We start from the raw sequence: 21,426 nt of genomic DNA, 5'->3' as shown, positions 1-21,426 counted from the left end.
TGTGAATTTGTTTTTCCTGGATCTCTTTAGAAGGGCTGCCCTCTTAAAAAGGTCCACTGTCTTCACAAGTACATAGATTCACATTTATGTGTTTAAAGCCAAAAACTTTTAATGAATTCTCTTAAGATCAACCCCATTTTTTACTTTCATTTGCTCCCTTCTCCAGGATTCCCAGATTTGGACTGATTCAGTATGATCTGCTTTGCCTAAGCAGATTGGATATCTTTGCCAATTTTTTTTTTTTTGTGAAGGGCAAAGAGTATTACATAGATGTCTTCAGGGGTTGCTTTGACAGTCACTGCATTTTACTTCATAATCTTTGCCATCATCATGTTGTTTGTTCTGAAACTCAGCTGTTTCATTTGTCATTCAGCTGGAACTTGGCATGATCTAGGGTGACTTGGGAGCATCTTCTTTTCCTCCCTGGCAGACAGATTAATTATATGAATCCTGGTGAGGTACAAAAGCTTTGCCCTTAGGAGAATAAGGAGAGGTCGTAATGGAATGATGGTATGACAAGTTTAAGAAGGCCAGATATTTGTCTCACTGGGGCAGGAGAAAAAGATTTTGTGATGGTAATTTTTTTAAAGATGGGGTCTTCCTCCTAGTTGTGTGACCCTGGACAAATCACTTAACCCTAATTTCCTAGCCCATACCACTCTTTTGCCTTGGGACTAATACTTAGTATAGATTCTAAGACCAAGGTAAAGATTAAAAAAAAAACTGAGTTTTCCCTGGAAGGAGCTACTCATGGATGGACTCAATCCCACTACTCATTGGCACAGGAATTTTGACCTTCATTTCTCATCAAGGCCAGTTTGCTTCTTTCTTAGGCAATTTGGTTCTCCCTCATCTTCCTCGGGGTTCACCATATTGATGTTGAACTTAGTGTAGGCACCCAATTGGCAGCTTATAACTCTTGAGTTTGAGAGTTCTGCCAGCCTCAGCCTTCCCAGTAGTAGTAGTGGGACTACAGGTATGTACTATCATGCCTGCCTATCCATATCCTCTTCTGGTACAGAGAAAGAGCATTTGTTGTGGAGTCAGAGGGATGTTGGCTCAAATCTCACCTCTAATGCTTACTATCTATAGAAACTTGGACAAGTCATTTATATTCTCTGAGCCTCTGTTTCCTTCTCTATAAAATGAAGATATTAGACTAGATGATCTCTTGGGGCTCCTCCAGCTCTAAAGCTTTGATCCTTTCTCATCCCCATCCCCTCCCCAACTGACTATTCAGTGTGTAAGGACTCATTTTTCTCAGTCAGCAAAGAGTAACTCTATTGATCCAGTGTGATCATTAAAAAAACTCCCTGGGTCAGCATTTGGAGTCAAGTGAAACATGTAGCACTGGGTACATAGAAGGTATCCAATCACATGTGTATTACTCAGTATGGATCAGTATAGCAAAATGTAGCAAATGTAAATTTGTCTGAGACACACTTTTGTAGTAAGAAGTATAGCTAGTTCCCACTGACTTTGTGGGGAAAATACTTTTGAAAAGAGGACTCTTTGGGGCAGGAAAGAAGATCAGAATATCCTAGAGCTAGAGATTCAAAAGACCAGAAGAGCCAGCCTCTGATTCAATTCCCATCACTTTGTTCAGTAAGCTTTATTTGTACCACATAATCTTAGAAGCCTTCACACAGAACCTAGGACAAACCGGGGCTCAGCTACCTTTAGAAATAGTAGGGGGCACAGGTGAGGAGAGAATGTAAACTCATTGGGGGCAGGGGCGTTTTCTAGTATTTTGTATCCCTAATGCCCCATGGTGCCTGGTATACAGTGGGGCTTAACAAATGTTTATTTATTAATTGTTATAGTGAAAGGATCTGGTACTAGAAAAAACTCTATAGAGATCATCTAGTTCAACCCCCTTGTTTTAAAATTGAGGAAGCTGAGGCCCACACAGATTGACTTGCCCAGTGGGATTTAAAACCAAGTTTTCTGACTCTGAATCTGTGTCTTCTCTACTTGGATAAGTCTTCATATATATCAAATAATCATTCTACATTAAGTCTTCAAGACTTTCCCTATAAGGTTTTGTGATTCAGAATGATAGAGTGAGAAATGTAGATTGGTAGATGGGGTCAGGAGAAGAGGTATTAATATCTAATTATATAAGAATAATTATAATTTTACAATAGTATATAATAATCTTTGTTATTGTTGTTAACCTGCCTTTTTATAATTACATAGTAATAATAAACTTTTATATGGTGCCCCCTAGGTTCCTAGCACTGTGCTAAATAGCATTACAATTATTATCTCATATAATCCTAACAATAACCCTTCAGAGAGCTGAGGCACACAAAAGTTAAGTGACTTGTCCAAGGTCATACAGTGAATAAGGGTCCAAGTCTGGATTTGAACTCAGGTCTTCCTGACTTCAGGCTGAGTGCTCTACCAACTGTGCCACCTAGGTGTCCTTATTAAGCACCTATTCTATATAGAGCACTGGGGAAATTACAAAGTTCAGGTAAGAATTCTTGTGATCAAGGAGTTTATAGACCACTTATGAGAAGGTAAGACTCAAAACAAAAATGTATACCATTCACAATATCACAAGATAAATGAAGTTACAAAGTCAAGTGCTATGTGAGGATTATAAGTGGGAATGAAACCCCAAGGGAAGGAAAGACCTAGATTAGCAAGTGAGTCCAGAGGAGGAACTCAAACTATAAGGTAATCATTCTAGGTGACCATGACATACCAGTGAGGTCCTGGGTTTCTTTGATCAAATACTCCAGGAGAGCTGTGTTCCAACCCTCTTGGGTCTTCTTTCCAATGATACAGACCATAATACACCCCTCATGCCTATCCTTTACAAAACTCTCATTCACATCCTCCCCATAAGTTTGCCTCTGAGGGTCCACCCAGGGCTATGATGGTGAACCTATGGCATGTGTGCCAAAGATGGCATGCAGAGATTTCTTCTGTGAGCACATGCATGGTCACCTGACTGAGTTAGTTACTAGAAAGGCAGAGGGACTCAGGTGGAGTTTCTCCCTTCTTCCTCTCCACCACACTTCCCTGTCCCTCTGCCCAACAACCCAGTGGAAGCCCTTACCCTCATCCCTGAGCAGAGCCCTCAGGCCACTCCCTCCTTCTCTCCCTGCCTTGTGTGTGTATGTGTGTAGGGGGCACCACACTCCATCTCAGGGGGGTGGGATAGGGCACGGCATGTGGTCTCTAAAAGGTTCGCTATCACTGTAGTATTAGAGGCTTCCCTGGTTGTCTCCTGACATCCTAAGAACACTTGGGCCATCCATTGGTTTTCTCTCACTCTTGCCACATGACTGGCCCATCCTCTTTTTCTGATCACTCATGTCCTCTAATGACCCCCTTTATTGTGGTTTTTTATAACTCTTTACTTGATAAATGCTGCAGCCTGCTTATACTTGCCACAGGCTTCTCCATTGCCCTTGGAAACACCCATTTGTCATAGTGGTCTTTGGAAGTGAATGGGAGGGAGCCATCATCTTTACTAGTTTCTCCTTGAGCAATCTGGAAAGATTTTGAATTGCATTTGACAAGTCAAAGGCTGAGGGCAGCTAGGTAGGCCTAGAAATGAGAGGTCCTGGGTTCAAATTTGACCATGGACCTTTCTAGCTATGTGATTCTGGGCAAGTCATTTAACCCCCATTACCTAGGCTAATGTTAACTAATTATTGGCACACATGCCAGGCCAGCATGGGGGAGCTGCTCTGTTCCCCCTCTTCCCAGCCCCTGTGGACACTTTTTACATGCCTCACTCCTCTGTCCAGCTGCCTAAAGTGAGTACTTCTTCCCTCCACTCTCTGGAGTAATGTGGGGGAGGGGGCGAGGGGGTAGTGGTTCACAGGCAGCCTGAAGTTGTACTTTGGACACATGAACTTGAAAAGGTTCAACAACACTGGCCTAGGCCTAACGGTGTCTTGGAACCAATATACAGTATTGATTCTAAGATGGAAGGAAGGAAGGAAAGAAGGAAATGTAGGAAAGGGAAGAAGCAAGGAAGGAAAGGAGAAAGGAAAGAAGAAAAGAAAAAAAGGTCAAGTGCATGGATTTGTCTTAGAACCCTTTGCCATGGATGATCCAACTCTTAAGTTTTTGTTTTTCTTTTTTTAAACCCTTACCTTCCATCTTGGAGTCAATACCAAATACATTGGTTCCAAGGCAGAAGAGTGGTAAGGGCTAGGCAATGGGGTTAAGTGACTTGCCCAGGATCACACAGCCAGGAAGTGTCAAAGGTCAGGTTAAACCTAGGGCCTCCCATCTCTAGGCCTGACTCTCAATCCACTGAGCTACCCAGCTGCCCCTGGGTCTTTTCTTTAAAGCAGGTTTTGTATGTGGCCTTAACCCTGCTATGGGGCCAAGGGTGTTTTTTTTTAATGTTCTTTTTCTTTTTGGTTACTGTTTGTCGCTCTTTTTTAAGAGACATTCGACTCTAGGCACTGCCCAGAAACGTTTCACCACATCAGTAATAGTTGCATTATGAAAAGATTTTAATGGCTTGGGGCTGGGACTGGGGAACAAACCACGATACTGTTACTGTATCTTTTGAGGGAAACAAGTGAATAATCTTATTTGACTCAAGTAACCTAAACTCCATTTGACACGTCTGGCACTTTTGTCAAGAAGAAAAGGGGAAAAAAATCCAACAACAACAAAAAAAACCTAAGCCAAAAAAACCCCCAAGCTTTATCTTTGACTGTCCCATTCTTTGGCTCAGGGAGCTATCCATCTCACCAATCAGCTGCTTGCTTTCCTTCACATGGTACTGCCCACTGTAGGAAGTTGCTAGGAGACCCCAGGCAAGTAGCTGCTTGTTTTATCTTCCCCCTCCCCTTGAGCTTTTTGGGGGCTTCCCTCCCCCCTTCCCTCCTTCCCAATTAAACAAAAAAGAAGATGGCTTTGTATCTGAGCCTGAGGCTCTGTTTGTGTTCTTTACCTCTTGAAGAAGGAATTTACTGCTAGGTTAAACTCTATAATAGCTGATTGAAAGATGTTACTGATCTTTTCCCCTGGAAGTCTTGTAAAATGCCTGGCCAGAAAAGATAGTATCTTATTGCTTGTTCCTTAGCACTTAGAATTGTAAAGGTCAGAGAGGCCTCAGAGGTCATCCAGTCCAACCATTTTATTTCACAGGATAAGAAACTTAAGGCCTCAGAAGTTAAATGACTTGCCTAAGGTCACACAAACAGCTAAGTGTCACTGTGGAACTCAGAAGACCTGAGTTCCAATATGGCCTCTGACATTTACTAGCTATGTGGCCCTGGGCAAGTCACTTAAACCAGTTTGCCTCGGTTACCTCATCTGTAAAATGAGTTAGAGAAGGAAGTGGTAAACCATTCCAGTATCTTGGCCAAGAAAATCCCAAATGGGGTCACAGAGAGTTAATGTGACTGAAAAGACTCAACAACAACAAGGTCCCACAGGGAATGGGTGGGCAGAGTCTGGATCTGAAGCCAGGTTTGGGGGCTCTAAACACATTGCTGTCTTCTACTGTACCAGCCTGCCCCTCAGCTATTATGAAAACCCATTCTCACATCTGGTGACATTATACACATCACTTATGGGAATCTGTCTGGTAAAGATGCTCTTTGAAGAAACTTTCATAGCCTTAGAGAGCTAGATGGAACCACAGTGGACATCTGTTCCCATCTCCTCCTTTAGCACTTGGTTGGTACTATTCATTTTTGCCATCAAAGTAATCATGATTACTTTTTTCCTCTTAAGTCCCAAGACTTGTGGTCTGACTTCTTAGTGTATCTTAGTTAAGATTTAGTGACAGTTGGGCAGCTAGGAGGCAAAATGAAGGTTAGAGCCCCAGGCCTGGAGTCAGGATGACCTGGGTTCAAATGTAGCTTTAAACTCTTCCTAACCGTATGACTCAGAGGCGCCAGTCCCTTAATCTTGTTTGCCTAGGCCTTACCCTTTTGTCTTAGAGTTGTTATGAAGACAGAAAGTAAGGGTTAAAAACAACAACTTAGTGTCGCTTTGGAAAAGCAGTTGCTTTCAAAGACTAGAAAACTTACTCCTTTGAGCACTGCCTTGGCCTGTCCTACCCCACGTCAATGGTGAGTGCTTCATGTGGCCCATTCCATTTCAGTAGATCAGCTTTTCTTTGCTTTGCTCCTAGCCCATGGACCTTTTCCAGATCTGGGACCATGAGCAAATCAGTAATGCCATTGCTCCTGGAAAGGGTGTGCCATTCTACTCTAGCTCCATTCTCCATTTACCAATTCTGCAACTATGCAAACTAAAAATATTCCTCCCTGGCTCCCACTTTCTTGTATGTTAGCTTCTTGAGGGTGACTGCTTCTGCTGTTTTGTTTGCATCCCTAGAACTTAGCAAAGTCTTAACACACAGTAGACACAGTTAAAAAATAACAAATTAAAAACTGATCAAATAAAAAAATTAAAAAGCTTCTTGATGAGGCAGGTTAGGTGGCTTAGTGGATAACAAGCCAGACCTGGAGAGAAGAGTTCTTGGATTCAAATTTGGCCTCAGATGCTTGCTAGTGTGACCCTGGGCAAGTCACTTAACCCCCATTGCCTAGCCCTTACTGCTCTTCTGCCTTGGAACTTAGTATTGATTCGAGGACAGAAAGTAAAGGTCAAAAAATGCTTCTTTTGTATTTAATGAATTCTCACTTGGCGTTGGAGAGAGCAGCACACTTCTGGATCTCTTCCTTTGACTCTTACTGTTCTTTTGCTTTCTTTTTCTTGGGCTCCTCACCCTTTTCTTGATTGTATTTTCCATGTTCAGCCTTTTTCCTCCTTATACTTTCTTCTTAGCAATTCCCATTCAGTCTTCTCACTTCAGCTGTCTCTAAGGACTTCGAGATCTCTTCTTTCCCACCCTGATCTCTCTTTCTCGAACTCCATACATACATATATATATATATAAAATTTTTTTTTAATTTTACAAAGCAGGAGATCCAACAAGTTCATGTGTAGATAATGGCATGACTGTCAGATGAGTCCTTCTCTTGGTGTAGGGGTCTAGAAGGTCATTCTGAAGATCATTCCTTACTTGTTCTTTAGGGCATTGATATTGGATTTGCCAGCAATACCTAGCCTGGAGTCTGACTCTTGGATTCCTGTGGTTTGCTTTCTATGACAAATCAGAGCTTCCCCTCCCTGTACCTAGAACAGAAAAGAACAAATGAAAAGGACAGGGGGACCCCATTTCTCAGCAGTTCTATGACCTCAAAGGAGAGAGACTTTAGGGCTCATTCCATTATCTCATGATCTCTCATTGGCTACTAAATTCCCCCAGACTCAAATGAAGCAAAGGACCATACCTAGTTTTCTAACAGTCTTAACAGACATATCTCCCTGGATGTCCTACTGGTACTTTTGAATCCAGGCTCTTCCACTTACTAGTTGTATGAGCTTGGGCAAGTCACTTAACCTCTAGACTTTAGTTTCCTCATTTGGAAAAAATGAGTGGGTTAAACTAGATGACCTATAAGCTCCCCAACAGCTCTAAATCTATGATCCTGTGATTCTGTATTCTAAAGCAATCTGGGGTGCAGTGGAATAGTGGAAAGAGGAGTTGTAGAAAATGGGTTTCTATTCTGATCTTGCTTACTTACTATCTGTGTGACCCTGAGCAGGCCCACCCTTTAAGTTTCAGTTCCTTCATTCGTTAAACACACACACACACACACACACACACACACACACATACACACACACACACACAAAGGGTGTGGTGTGGGGGGAATTAGACTACATGACCTAAAGTTCCTTCAGCTCATGATCCTGTGATTGTTACTCAAAACTCTGGCCCTCCTTATGACTTTATTATTGCCCTTAGTAGTACCACCATCTTTCTGGCCCCCTGTGTTAAAACCTTGCTATTATCTTTGACTCTCCCCTCTTCCATGTTTATCCCATTTAATCTGTTATCTGTTGATTCTGATTTCAGATTATTTTTTGTGACCATCTCTCTGTTCTCATTGTTGCTATCTTGATATCTGCTTTCATTGCTAGCCACCTAACTAGATTTTGCAGTGGCTTCCTAATAGGTCTCCCTGCCTCCATTTTCCTCCTCTCCCACCTCCCATCATCCTTAATTGGACAAAGGAAGGCTGGGAAAAATACTCTAGAATATTATCCCAAGAGTCCCTCTCTATACTTGGTTTACTCCAAGTAATCAAGAAGATTCCTTGGCATGGTTATGCGAACACAAGGCAGATAGGCAAACCTAGCTGAAGCAGTAAAGTACCTTGAAGGCATCATGAGCCAGGCAAGTCATACTACCACCAACACCATCACCTTGACCACCATTTGCCCTCTTACTCTGATGGGGAAAACCCAGAATACTGAGCTAAAGAACTTCATAAATAGCAATATTCCCCAAAATACCAGACCTAATTTCAGCCACCACAGCTATTACTAAGGGGAGACATCATTTGGAGATTACCACCACTAACAACTGCTGACCAACTGCTACCAACAGGTAGATAGGCATGGGAGTCCTGGAAGTGGAAGTATCCTGAGATTACTAGTCTTGCTGAGCCCAACCTTCCTAACTATCTTCTGAGGTGGTGACTCCTGTGGAGAAACAAGCCATCCATCCCCACCAATATGTCTACATAGAACAGAAGCAAGTCAGCCTAACTGAGTCAGAAGCATCGTGTTCTAGGCAAATCAAAGCATCACCACTGCTACCAACTTGACCACCATCTCCCCTCTGACCTTAATGGAGACAACCTAGGACCCTCAACCCAAGAACCTTAAGTGGAGTATCATGTACAAGAGTCCAATGCCTTCAGCCATTCTGAAGACCCAGAAAGGAAAGTTCTGGCCACCAAAGTCTGGGGCACTATCAAATAGTTCAGTGTCAGAAACTGATATAATTTTATCAGTGGGAATGACATTAAACTAGAAGGATTTACATTTGCTTTGCCTTCAAGCCCTAAGGTCAATATGTGTTGGCTTCTCCATTAGGATATGAACTCCATGAGTTCAGGGACTGTCTGGCTTTTCTGTTTGTATCCCTAGCACTTAGCACAGTGCTTCCTACATGTAAGCACTTAGTGTTCTGTTTATTCATTTATCCTCCATACTGCCTCCAGGCTTATCTTCCTTATATCTGTTTATATCATTCTTCTATTAAAAAATATTTTCCCTACCAAGTAAAGTCTTGCCTTCTACAGTCTGGTACTGCCTTCTGTATACTTCTAGGCTCATTTCATACTATTCCCATTCATATGTTTTACACACCATCCCCAAGTGGACTACTTGGCATTCCTTTCTTCACCTGATCATATCCCACTTTTGTGCCTTGTTTTACATTGTTCCCTTTGCCTGACATGCCCTCCCTCCCTACTCCTCATCTGATGAATTTCTAGCCAGCCTTTAAAAAACAATTTAAATTATATCCTTCTGTAGTAAACCTTCTTTGGTTCCTCTTTGCCCCAGACCCCCAACTTGGTAATGACCACCCTGTTCCTCAAAGTCTCACATAAGTTTGGTTGTACCTGTTGTGTACTAATCATGTTTTTTTTGTAATGATCTCAGTACATCACCTTCTCTGATAGGTACAAAAGCCTGAAGGCTCCCCATAGGCTGGATCACATAAAATTGTGAAATAACAAAATTTCAGCAACAGCAACAAAAATAGCAACCTTGTCATTTTTCTCAACATTTCACTGAGCAAGATCTCTTTCTAACATGCCTAAGAGTGTTGGCCAACTTTCCAGGAAGGGAAACTTACTACCTACCAAAGCAGCAACCTACTCCCCATTGAGACAGTTCTGTTAGGATGTTTCCCTTAAATCAAACTGAAAAAATTTCTCTTTCTCTTAATGCCCTCAGTCTTCTTCTCTGGGACCAAGAAAAAACTAGTCTAGTCCCTTTCCCACATGATATCCCCTTAGCTACCTGGAGATAGGTTTCCTGTGCCTGCAAAGCTGCTGTCCTCCAGGCAAAATGGTATCAGTTCTACAGAACCAACATACATAATTACAATAACTACTGTTCATATGAAAACATCAACCAGTTTTTTCTAAAAGCCTCAGGTCAAAAATACTGGACACCATTGGTATTTGTCTATGAAACACACCTGTTCTTTATGGGAATTCCATTTGGATTGGTGCCCTGGGGCTTTGTATGACATGTTGAAACAAGTTATAAAAAAAAACCAACAACAAACTTCTGTCCTTTCAAATTCTTATCTTCTGCATATGTTCCAGCTTGACATTATCCTTTAAAGAAAAAAAAACCCTTACCTTCCATCTTTGAATCAATACAATGCATTGGTTCCAAGACAGAAGAGTGGTAAGTTTTATCAGTGGGGGTTAAGTGACTTGCCCAGGGACACACAGCTGGGAAGTGTCTGAGACTGGATTTAAACTCAGGAAGAAGAGTCTTCTGACTTTAAGCCACCTAACTGTCTCATTTTCTTTTTCTATCCTCTTGAAACCTGACCTCATGGTAGCATACAGATGGTACTTAGTAAATATCTCCTGATAATGTATATGACTTCCAGACTCTAGAGAAGAAATGAATCTCTACTAGGGTAGAGGAGGGATTCCAGGATTGGGGAAAATCGCCTCCCACCCTACTTGCTAATACCTACATCAGCATAACTACAACTGCACAGAGGGAGAGATTGTTCTTGTATTTCTTCCTATGGAGGTTTTCTCCCAGCGGAAAACACAGTAGTCTTGCTGTGTGAGGGGTGCTTCCTGTGCACAGGGTGTAGGCTCAGGCCATTAGTCATTGGCTGAGCCTTGAAGGAAAGCAAGGGCTTCCCCTCATTCACTGCTCCCTGCTCTAGCAGTCTGGTGGGAGCATATGATGTCAGAGGCAACAATGGCCCACTATTCAGCCTCTGTGTGCCTTTGTCCCCCCACACCCTTTGTCAGCTCCCTCTCCTCCCTTGAGCTGGAAGGTCCTTTCTAGCTTTCCCTTGTACCCCACTGGCTACCTCACATCCTCCTTCTCCTCCTCCCTCAGACCATTGTTGTCTGCAAAACATCTGGGATTTCCTCAGGTGGGGAACTCCCCTCACCAACCTATGTAGTACTTGGAAAATGTCTTGCCTGAGGCGCAATGAGTCATGTGGGGTCACACAGCTAATAATGTCAGAGGCTAGATGTGGAACCTTGGTCTTCTTGACTATAAGCCCAGTACTTTATCCCCTATCTTCCTACTATCTCCTTAAGAGTGTAGTGGATAGAGCACCAGGTCTGGAGTCAGAAGACCTGAGTTTAGTTCTGGCCTCAGAGACTTAACTAGGTGACCCTGGACAAGTCACTTCACCTTGATTACCTCAGTTTGCTCATCTGTAAAATGAGCTGGAGAAGGAAATAGAAAACCACTTTGGTATATTTACTAAGAAAACCCCAAATGAAGTCATGAAGAGTCAGACACAACTGAAACAACTTAACAATAACAAATAATTACTTAGGTGTCGTTTTAAAGTTTGCAAAGCACTCATCTTTTATTTCCATGGGTCTGGAATAGACTCCATCCTCAATTCTGCCTCTCAACCCTGGATGGAAAATAAGGATTCTCAGTTTAGGTGCTTCCTTCTATAGAAATATTTTCTTGATCTCCTTAGTCATTAGCAGTCTGTCCTCAAGGTCGTATATATTTATTTCTCTTTGCCCATGCAGAATTTCCCAATAGAATGTCAGTTCTTTGAGGTTAGGGATCTCATGGGATGGTTTCCTTTTTTGGAGAGGGAGAGAGTGTTCTCTAGCACCTTAACACAGTGCACTCACATTCTGGTTATTTCATGATCCCTTTTTGAGGTTTTCTTGGCAGATACTGCCAACTCATTTTACAGATGAGGAAACTATGACCAGGGTCATACAGCCAGGACATATCTGAGACCAAATATGAATTCGGATCTTCCTGACTCCAAGCCCAGCATTCTATCCACTGTACCACCTGGCTGCCTAGCCCATCACATTAGTGAGTTGGAGTAGTATGCCCATTTTATAGATACTAAGGCGCAGAGGGAGTGAATTGCCTATAGTTGTATGACTAGTAACAGAAGCAAGAGTTGCACCCAAGTCTCTTCCGACTCCAAGTTCAACCAAGTTCATATTACCTCTTTAGAATGTTAGCTGTGCAAGTCTGCTCCTTCCTCGTTCCTGTGATTTTAGGGACAAAGCTTTTGAACTAATGCCTTTCCATGTGCCCTCTGCATCCCCTTCCCTTCTTCTTTTTTGGAAGTCCTTACCTTCTGTATTAGTATCAGTTTAAAAAAAAACTTTACCTTCTGTCTTAGAATCAATACTGTAAATTGGTTTCAACACAAAAGAGCAGTACGGGGTAGGCAATGGGGTTAAGTGACTTGCCCAGGGTCACACAGCCAGGAAGTATTTGAGGCAAGATTTGAAATCAAATCCTCCAGCTTCTGGGCCTGCTGCTCTATCTATCCACTGTGCTACTTAACTGTCCACTCTTCCCTTCTGATTTAGGAGGTACCCTACCCCATTCTCATTTCCCTTTTCCTTTGCTTCTTAATAAATGCTTATTGGGCGGAATTGCGCCTCAGCTAAGAAAAGAACAGGGGGAGGGGAAGGAGGAATAGAATATGATTTTTGTAACCAAGGAACAATGTTTGAAATTGACCAAATTTTAAAAATAACAAAAACTAAATAAATAAACAAACAAATAAAATAAGTAAATGTTTATTGGTTGATTAATTGTGTGCCCAACATGTATAAGTTTTCAGGAAGTCATGCTAACTAATTCAATCCAGCACCTATCATATCCCATGATGCTGAGGGGTAAGAGATGGTTGAAGACAATGAACCAAGGTTTTACAGTTTAGTAGTCTGTGATTTAGTGGATGACCCCATAGCTCTTGCCCTTCGTGACTCATCTTGAATAGTCCATCCCGACTTCCTCACCACCCACACTCCTTTGCTCCCTGGTAACCTCATTTTATTTCCATACTCCACCCAGATTGTTCTAAATTCACTAGTGCTCTCTCCGTGGCCAAATCTTGTTCTGCTTAGAATCCCAAAAGACCATACCTTAGAGATCAGTCCTCTAGGGCAATTTCATCCTTTCATGCATGAGCAGTTGGATAGCCTGAGAGGCTGTCACCTTTGGGGCGACCTAGTGGCTGCTGCCAGGTCTCCTGTCTCCAGTGCTCTCTACCACACCATAAATGCTTTGTTGATGTCCCCCTTTCTTCTGTTTTTGGCACTACTGACCCTGACTTGAAGGTTTTTTTCTCTAACCTTCTGAGACATTTCATTGTTTTGGTGTGTTGTGTAGAGTGATGGACTTATAGGCAGGAAGGCCCAAGTTCAAATATGACCTCACACACTTACAAGCTGTGTGACCCTGAAGCAGGTCTCTCTTAGCCTTAGTTTCTTAGTCTTATATAATAATCCCACCCAATTACCAGGTTGTTCTGAGAATTAAAGTGCTTTGCAAACCTTCAAGTACTATACAAATACTAGCTAGCTATTCTAATTCAGTTTTTAAAAAATCCCCCCAAAAACATTTTTTTTAGGGGCAGCTAGGTAGTACAGTGAATAGAGAACCAGATCTTGAGACAGGAGGATTTGGGTTCAAATCTGGCCTCAGACACTGCTAGCTGTGTGACCCTGGGCAAGTCTCTTAGCCCCATTTGCCTAGCCATTGCCACTATTTTGTCTTAGAATTGATACTAAGACAGAAGGTAAGGGATTAAAACAACAACAAAACCATTTTAAAGTTGCCACCCACATGCAAAGCACTGTGTGGTTTAAATAATCTGTATAGGAGCATAGAGTCTTTCTTGTATAGGGAATATAACATGCACACAAAGAATTTTGGCTCAAATTAATATGCGATAAGAGCATTGGTGAAGTGCATACAAAATGCTCTGGGAAGTTTCATCGCAAAAAATGTTATTAGTGAATGTGGATGGAAATCAGGAAAATCATCCTGGAGGCAGTAACATTTCTGGTACCATTTTCTTGCTCCTTTCTGGGCTCTATTGACTTTTTTCCTAGGTCAGTAAAAGGTGCTGGCTTCTATTCTAGCAGTAAAGAAACCTTATGTACTTAGGGCCAGCCAAGAAGCCATTATAGAAAGTTTCTCCTTTGGGACACTATTTCTGTCACTTCTCTGTGGCTGCTGTGGCAATTTCTGTATAGAATTCTCCATATATTGTTTCCTTCTCACCTTAGGATTTAACCCCCCCCTCCCCCATATATGTAAAAGCAATTTTTAAAACATTCATTTGTTTAAAGTTTTAAATTCCAAATTCTCTCTCTTTTGACCCTGCTCCCTGAGATGGCAAGCAGTAGTTTGATATAGATTTTACATGTGCAATCATGTAAAATGTTTTTCCATATTAGTCTTTTTGTGGAAGAGTTCTTCTAGTTCTAGGAAAAAAAAAGAAGAAAATGAAATGAAGTATGTTTCAATCTGCATTCAGATTGTTCTCAGAGGGCCTGTGGCATTTTTCATCATGAGTCTCTGGGATTGTCTTGGATCACTACATTGCTGAGAATAACTAGGTCATTCACAGTTGTTCATTAAGAAATATTGCTGTCATTGTGTACGACGTTCTTCTGGTCCTACTCACTTCCCTTTGGATCAGTTCATATATGTCTTTCCAGATTTTTCTGAAATCATCCTGCTTGTCATTTCTTATAGCACAATGGTATTCCATAACTATCAGATAGCACAACTTGTTCAGCCATTCCCAGTTGAGGACAACCCCTCACTTTCCAGTTCTTTGCCACCACAAAAAGAACTGCTTTAAATATTTTTGTGCAAGTCAGTCCTTTTTTCCTTTTTATATCTTTGGGATTGCCTTAGGATTTTCTTGCTTCCCTAGGTGATAGATCTAAATTGCCACTATTTTTAGGTTAGAAAAGCTTTTTGTTTTAGTCTTCAAATATTTAATGGGGGATGACTTTGTGCCAGTTGTGTCTAGGGGTTAGAGGAGAAGTGGCCAGAAGGTATGTAAGAGAGGTTCTTTCCCTCCAGAAGTTCACACATGTGAAGTGACAGAATGCGCCAAATGAGTGCTACTGATGTGAGCATGGAGGATTTCAAGATCCCTGTGGTCTAGGATGAGCAGAGAGAGGAGGGACAGGTAGGAAAGACATTTCTAGCAGTAAATATCATGCAGCAGAGAAGATGAACATACTTTGGGAAGTAGTGACAACACCTTGGCGAGAGATAGAATGTTTATTATTTGTTATGTGCCAGTCAGTATGCTCATCATTGGGAATAAAAATACAATCAAGTAAGACAGTTCCTACCTTCAATGAGCTTGTAGTTAACCAGCAATAACAACACCTAAAAAAGATTTGGGGTGGGGTGGGGTGTGGAGGAGAGAGAGAGAGAGATATGTGTGTGTGAGTGTATATCAAGTGGTGGAGAAGGTGGGTGGGTACCTTGGCAGTGGGGCCTTGGATCTAGGCAAGATAAGGCCAAAAGCTGGCCTATCAGATCCCAAGTTGGTTTCAGAGGATGGAGGCCAAAGGTTTGTATGGGAAATGATGGCTGAGTGGAAATGACATTACATGAAGAAGAGATATCATATGTGAAGGGTTTAAGTAGAAGAAATGGGGCTAAAATGCAAGGCTGAAATACCAATCCAAAGATTTTGAAATGTAGAGAATGGGGTGGGGAGGAAAAGAGGAGGACAGCTGGAGTAGAGTCAGGTCATAGAAGTAATATCGGATTCTGTGATTCAATGGGAAAAAGGAAACACAATTGTGTTCCTTTCCAAATATAGCCACTTCTTTGAAGTCCTCATTTAGAAACAATTTGCAAAGCCCTCAGTTCCTAGGCTAAATCACATGAACATAAAGCCTCTTTTTTCCCTCTGTCTCCCTTGAGGGGTTTCCTGGTCACTAAACTAGTTTGAGATTTAGTTTCAAACTCAACTCACCAAGTATTTAGCTAGCACTTTGTATCTACCCAGCTCTATGGGGGAGATGAGAAAACTCTGACATAGAATCTATAGTTCAACTTGGCTTGCCCATCACTGGAGATCCCTAAATGGAAGGTACATCAAAGGCTCCCTCCTCCAACCCCCACAAGATGAGGAACCTCATGCCAAGGAAACTGGAGCATCTTGCCTAAGGTCACATGAGATATTAAATGGCAGAGGTGGGGTTCTCTGACTTCAGAGTCAGATACTCAGTGACCATTTGTTGAAGGTGCTCTGGGAGAGGCCCTCTCCACCCTCTCCTGCTTGGGTACAGGTTTCTAGAAAATAGAATTAGAGCGGGAAGGGACCTTACATATTATGTAGTCCCACCCCTTCATATTACAGAGTTGGAAAATGAAGCCCTGAGTTAAGTAATCAGCACAAGGTCACACCCATCCAAAATGGCAGAATTCAGCCTCAGGCCTCTGACCTCTTTCCACTATGCTACAATTAGATGACCTTCATGTTTATTATTCTTTTCATTTGCATTGTTGTTGCCATTGCACATATTGTTTTCCTTCTTGAAATACTGGAGGAAATATATAATACATGATAATCTTCAGAAACTGACATATTTGCTGTCATTTGATCCTGACCACAGTCCTTGGAGACAGGTCAAGGAGGGCAGGCTTACACTAGAGGGAGCACTGAGGTTTACTGAAGTAGTGACTTGCCCAGCGAATCAGGAAATTCCAAAGTATTCTTACTTTTATTCACTCTCTCAAATTTAAGGGGCAATATATTGGCTGGGAAGGTCAGTAAGATCCCAAAGAGAAAAAAAAAACATTGAATCAGGGACAGCTTGGTGGCACAGTGAATAGAGTACCAGATCTGGAGACATGGAAGTTCTGGGTTCAAATTTATCCTCAGATATTTCTTAACTGTGTGATTCTGGGCAAGTCACTTAACCCCTATTGCGTAGGCCTTACTACTCTTCTGCCTTAGAACCAATGCTTAGTATTGATTCTAAAATGAATGAAAGGGGTTAAAAAAAAAAAACTTACTTTGTTTCAGGCACTAAAGAACCCAAGAAAAAACAAATCCAGACCCTGTCCTTAAGGACCTCGAATTCTAATGAGGGAAATCATAAATGAGGGTTAGGTACAAGTTACAAAACAGATGGAAGGTAACCTTAGAGAGTTTCACAAGTCTTAAGTGGTTTAAAGGTGAGATTCAATTCTAGATGCCCTGACCCTAAATCCAGTGCCATTGTTCGGTGTTCACTGTTTCAGCTGCTCAGGTGTTTCTTTCTCCATTCCACACTGAAAATAACACACAATCATCTCCTTGGTGTAAGTAGGCAAAATGATAGATATCTTCTTAATTTTTTTTCCCCGTTGGCTTTTGGGAGATAGTTTTTTAAAGCCTTTAATTTTAACTAAATCACTTAACAAGTCAGATTTTCAATGAACTGCCCATTTTGTCTGATCTTTCCCTCCTTAGCCCCTTTTGAAATAAGAGAGAACTCTACTATGCCAACATTCCTTGGGTGTTTACATAGGCAGTATGGCTTGCTGCAGAGTTGGAAGCCAACCTCAGATGTCAATAACCTCATTCAGGCATGCAAGCAATGTATATTCGACTCCACCTGGAAAATGAGCAATGGTGTGGTGCCCTTCCACCCACCTTGTTGGAGAAACATTCCTCTTTGGTCAACACAGGAAAAACTGTGTGCCTTATTAATGTCTGGCACTCAGGGTGTGCCTTTGCCCAGTGTGATTGCAGTCATGTCTGGTGGAGCGGGAACTTCATTTTGAACCCACAATTACCATATGTGTAAAGTCCTAGGAAAGGCACTGGAGAAGGTAAAGACAAAAACCAAATGGTGAAGAAGGAGCTTCCATTCGATTTGGTAATGGTTTCCTGTCCCCAGCAAACAGATTAGGGACATCAGCTTCTTCTTTACCCTTGAACTGGACAAACAGAATTGGTCAGAGGCACACAAAGCTGATGACTTGTAGAACAGCTAGATAGCACTGTCCTTACCTCTCTTCTGTCTTAGAATTGATAGGGAGACAAGGTAAAGGTTAAAAAAAAATACTGTTAACTTTTCAGCAAAACCAAACAGATCTCTTCTTCTGAATTTCCTCTTGTCAAATGGAAAAGAACTTGTCTTCTGGGAAATGAAGTTGTGCAACATCTTTAACAGTAGTTAAAGACTGTGAGGGTGAGGTTTTACGATGCTTTGAGTGAACTTTTAAAAATTATAATTTTTCCTCATGAAAAGAATAAGATGGGTATGAGGAAGGAGAAGACAAACTATTGATCAACCAATGATGAGTCTGGTTACTTCCGGTAAAATTTTTGAAAACCTTTATTATGGCAGCAAATGAATTTACCAGGCCCTTTTGTAGAATAAGATAAATTTTATTTATGTTATTACATATAATGGAATTAATTTATTATTACACTATAAAATATTATGTAATAAATTTAAATAAATTAAAGATAAATTTAGGAAGAAGTAAAGATAGACAGACCACTAAGGAACGTAGTGGAAAACCAAATCTTGGGAAATTCAATAACAAAAAAGAACATAATAGACATCAAACCGTTTGTAGCTTTGTTAATGTTACTGGATATTTATTAATACTGTGCAGGTGTTAGCTTAGTTTCTGGGTTTTTTTTTTTTTTAATTATTTTCATGTTTATAATGATCCATTTTTCCTACTTGTCATTTTAGGAAAATCAGTAGTGTTCTTCCCCAGTGTATTGGTTAGGTACTTGCCTTAGGCTCAGGATAGGACTTGATGGCTTCATAGTCTGTGCAAGTTATTATGAAACAGTGGAATGAGGGCTTCCTTTGGAGTTAGAGACTCCTTTACTCCCTATCTTCTACTTACTATCTTTTCCTATCCTTTTCCTATTTTTATCCTTACTATCATTTTACTATTATTATTATTTACTATTATATTTTCCTATTATTACTTTTATCCTTACTATCCTTTTTTACTAGCTTTAGTGCTGATGATTCCTAGAATCCTAGTTCTACTTCTTACCTATGTGACCTAAGACAAATTACTTAACCTCCCTAAGCCTCAGTTTCTTCATCAGTAAAATGAAGGGACTGGACAAGATGACCTCTGAAGCCCCTTTCAGTCTTCTCTAGCTCTGTGTGTGAGCCAATGATGCTTTTTGCTCCTTTGCTCCAAAAGCATTTGTCTTTTGCTCCTTGTCGAAGCAGCCTTCAATCCTTTCTTGTAGTCTTACTCTGATAAAGAATAGAATTAATTGAATGATGTGACATTGGCAGTTGGTGAATCTGAAGAGATACTTACTACTTTGGGTAAACCATGGTGCTTATTTTCTGGAGGGTTTCTGTCTTCCAGGCCAAGAACAAGGAGACGGGTGCACTGGCTGCTGCCAAAGTTATTGAAACCAAGAGTGAGGAGGAGCTGGAAGATTACATAGTGGAGATAGAAATCCTGGCTACATGTAATCACCCATACATAGTGAAGCTACTGGGTGCCTTCTACCATGACGGGAAGCTGTGGGTAAGAGCATTGTACTTTTTGCCATTTCTTGCATGCCAGTCCTTGGCATTAGAAGATAATTGCAGGCAACAATGGAAGAATTTCATAGGACTGCAGAGCTAGCAATGAATGGCTAACCCAAATATATCCCATTGATAAAATGCAATATGGTACCAAAGGAAGTAAATACATTCAGGAACCAAGAAATAGAATGAAAATAAATAGCTTAAGGGGGAGTAGCTTGGTATATTAAGGCTCAGAATATTGAGAACCAGGCCTAGACAGAGAGGTCCTGGGTTCAAATATGACATCACATACTTCTTAGCTATGTAACTCTGGGCAAGTCACTTAACCTCAATTGCCTAGCCCTTGCTGTTCTTCTGCCTACTTAGTATCAATTCTAAGACAGAAGATAAGGGTTTAAGGAGAGAAAAAAAGAAAAGAAAAAGCATGATGTGTAATCCATATGTGGAGGTTGTGGTATAGTGGGGCATCATTGACTTTGGGGTCAGAGGATCTAGATTCAAATCCTGCCTTTGTCATTAACTGTACATGTGACCTTGTTAAAGTCAGTTAGCCTCAATTTCTTCATCTGGAAAATGCAAGGGTGGACTAGATAACTTCTAAAATTCCTTCCATCTCTAAATCTATTGTCAGGTGATCTTATGAACATTGCTCAGAGTATCTTGGAACATAGTCAAAAGAAAGGGACCAGGGACTTAGTTCTTGGGATGGTTTGAGAAGGATCTTTCAAAAGTCACAATGTACAAGTGACCAGCAGACAGTGTCCTGGAGGTCAAGAACAGACAAGACATTGAGGAGGAGATATAGAAAGGTCAAGGAGGGTGGCAATGGAGGAATGACTTTTGCATTTGGCACTAGGGATGGTCTTAACCGCCTTAACAAATTTGTTTTCAGTGGAGAACTGGGGGCGGATACCGGTGTGAAAAGGATCAGGAGGAAGTTAGTTTAGTAACACTTTTCTGTCTATAGTTACTGGTAGAAGCATGGATTCCAGAAGCATGGTGTGAGTGCTTTAACACTCCCCTAAGGAAAATGCTTTAGGGGGAAAACAGACAGTAATATTTACCCTTTAGATGTTTTAATTTTGAGATTGAAAACTATTATATTTGATACAACACCTGAAATTAGTTTTCTAATATGTATATACCTGGATTTTGATATGAGGGTATATTTTTTTTAATCTTTTGGTTTTTTATTTATTACCAATTACATGTTATAACAAGTTCAAGTAATTGTTTATATGTCAAGACTTCTTATCTGTCTCCATTGAGTTAAACTCTGTGTTCTCAGTATGGGCCAATATGACCCAAATGTAACTATTTTATGTGTGGTATTTTCTGACTTCTTCTGAAAATAGCATAATAGCTGAAAGGGATCAAAGAATTGTTCCTGAAGAGTTAGCTTGTTTTGTGAGTTGGGAACTCTCTTGTTCAACTTTCCCTCTAAAATTTTTCTTGCAAAGCACTCCAGCAGCATGGGACAGCATGCTTCATCCTCAAACACTGCCCCCCCCCCCCACCATGCACAGTGAGTGAGTGAGTGAGTGAGTGAGTGAGTGAGTGGGCACTCTCCCTTGGCCTGCCATGTGGAAGTTAGCCAAAAACCACGAGATCAGCTTTTCTTCCGGAATCTGTAATCTTAGTAAAATCCTCTTGATGATTTCTTATTATCACTTCTGCTTTTTTTTTATGTCAAAAACTTTAATTTAAAAAATATTTCCCAAAACATGCCCATGCCCTCAGAGTGAGTAAATGGAAGGAGCCCTTAGCTGACCCTTTCCTTTGGGTCAGTTCTTCTTTCCTCTTTTCAAGGATCTGAATATTTATTTCTTTTAGACTTGTTCTTTCACTACAAGTTCTAACTACATGGATGGAGATTAGATTATTAGTCACCAGATATAAATAGGAAGTGGAAAGGAGTTCTTAACCTTTTCTGGGTCAGGAATCTCCTCTTTGATAGTCTGGTAAAGCTTATGGATCCCTTCTCAGAACAATTCTTTGAAATGTATAAAATAAAATACAC

The 21,426-nt window shown here is 41.0% G+C and overlaps 1 protein-coding gene across 2 annotated transcripts in view; it reads left to right on the top strand.

Annotated features, from left to right (window-relative positions):
• LOC100026499 (serine/threonine-protein kinase 10) overlaps nt 1–21,426 on the top strand; it is a 148,745-nt gene that overhangs the window by 15,543 nt on the left and 111,776 nt on the right. For both annotated transcript variants that reach the window (XM_056811575.1, XM_056811576.1), the window contains exon 2: nt 19,237–19,401. In XM_056811575.1, coding sequence (XP_056667553.1) covers nt 19,237–19,401 — 165 coding nt within the window. The remainder of the gene's footprint in view (nt 1–19,236; nt 19,402–21,426) is intronic.

Source organism: Monodelphis domestica, chromosome 1 (genome assembly GCF_027887165.1).
Source record: "Monodelphis domestica isolate mMonDom1 chromosome 1, mMonDom1.pri, whole genome shotgun sequence".
Lineage (NCBI taxonomy): Eukaryota > Metazoa > Chordata > Mammalia > Didelphimorphia > Didelphidae > Monodelphis > Monodelphis domestica.
Note: the sequence above shows the minus strand (reverse complement) of the source record. Positions and strands in the feature narration are given on the sequence as shown.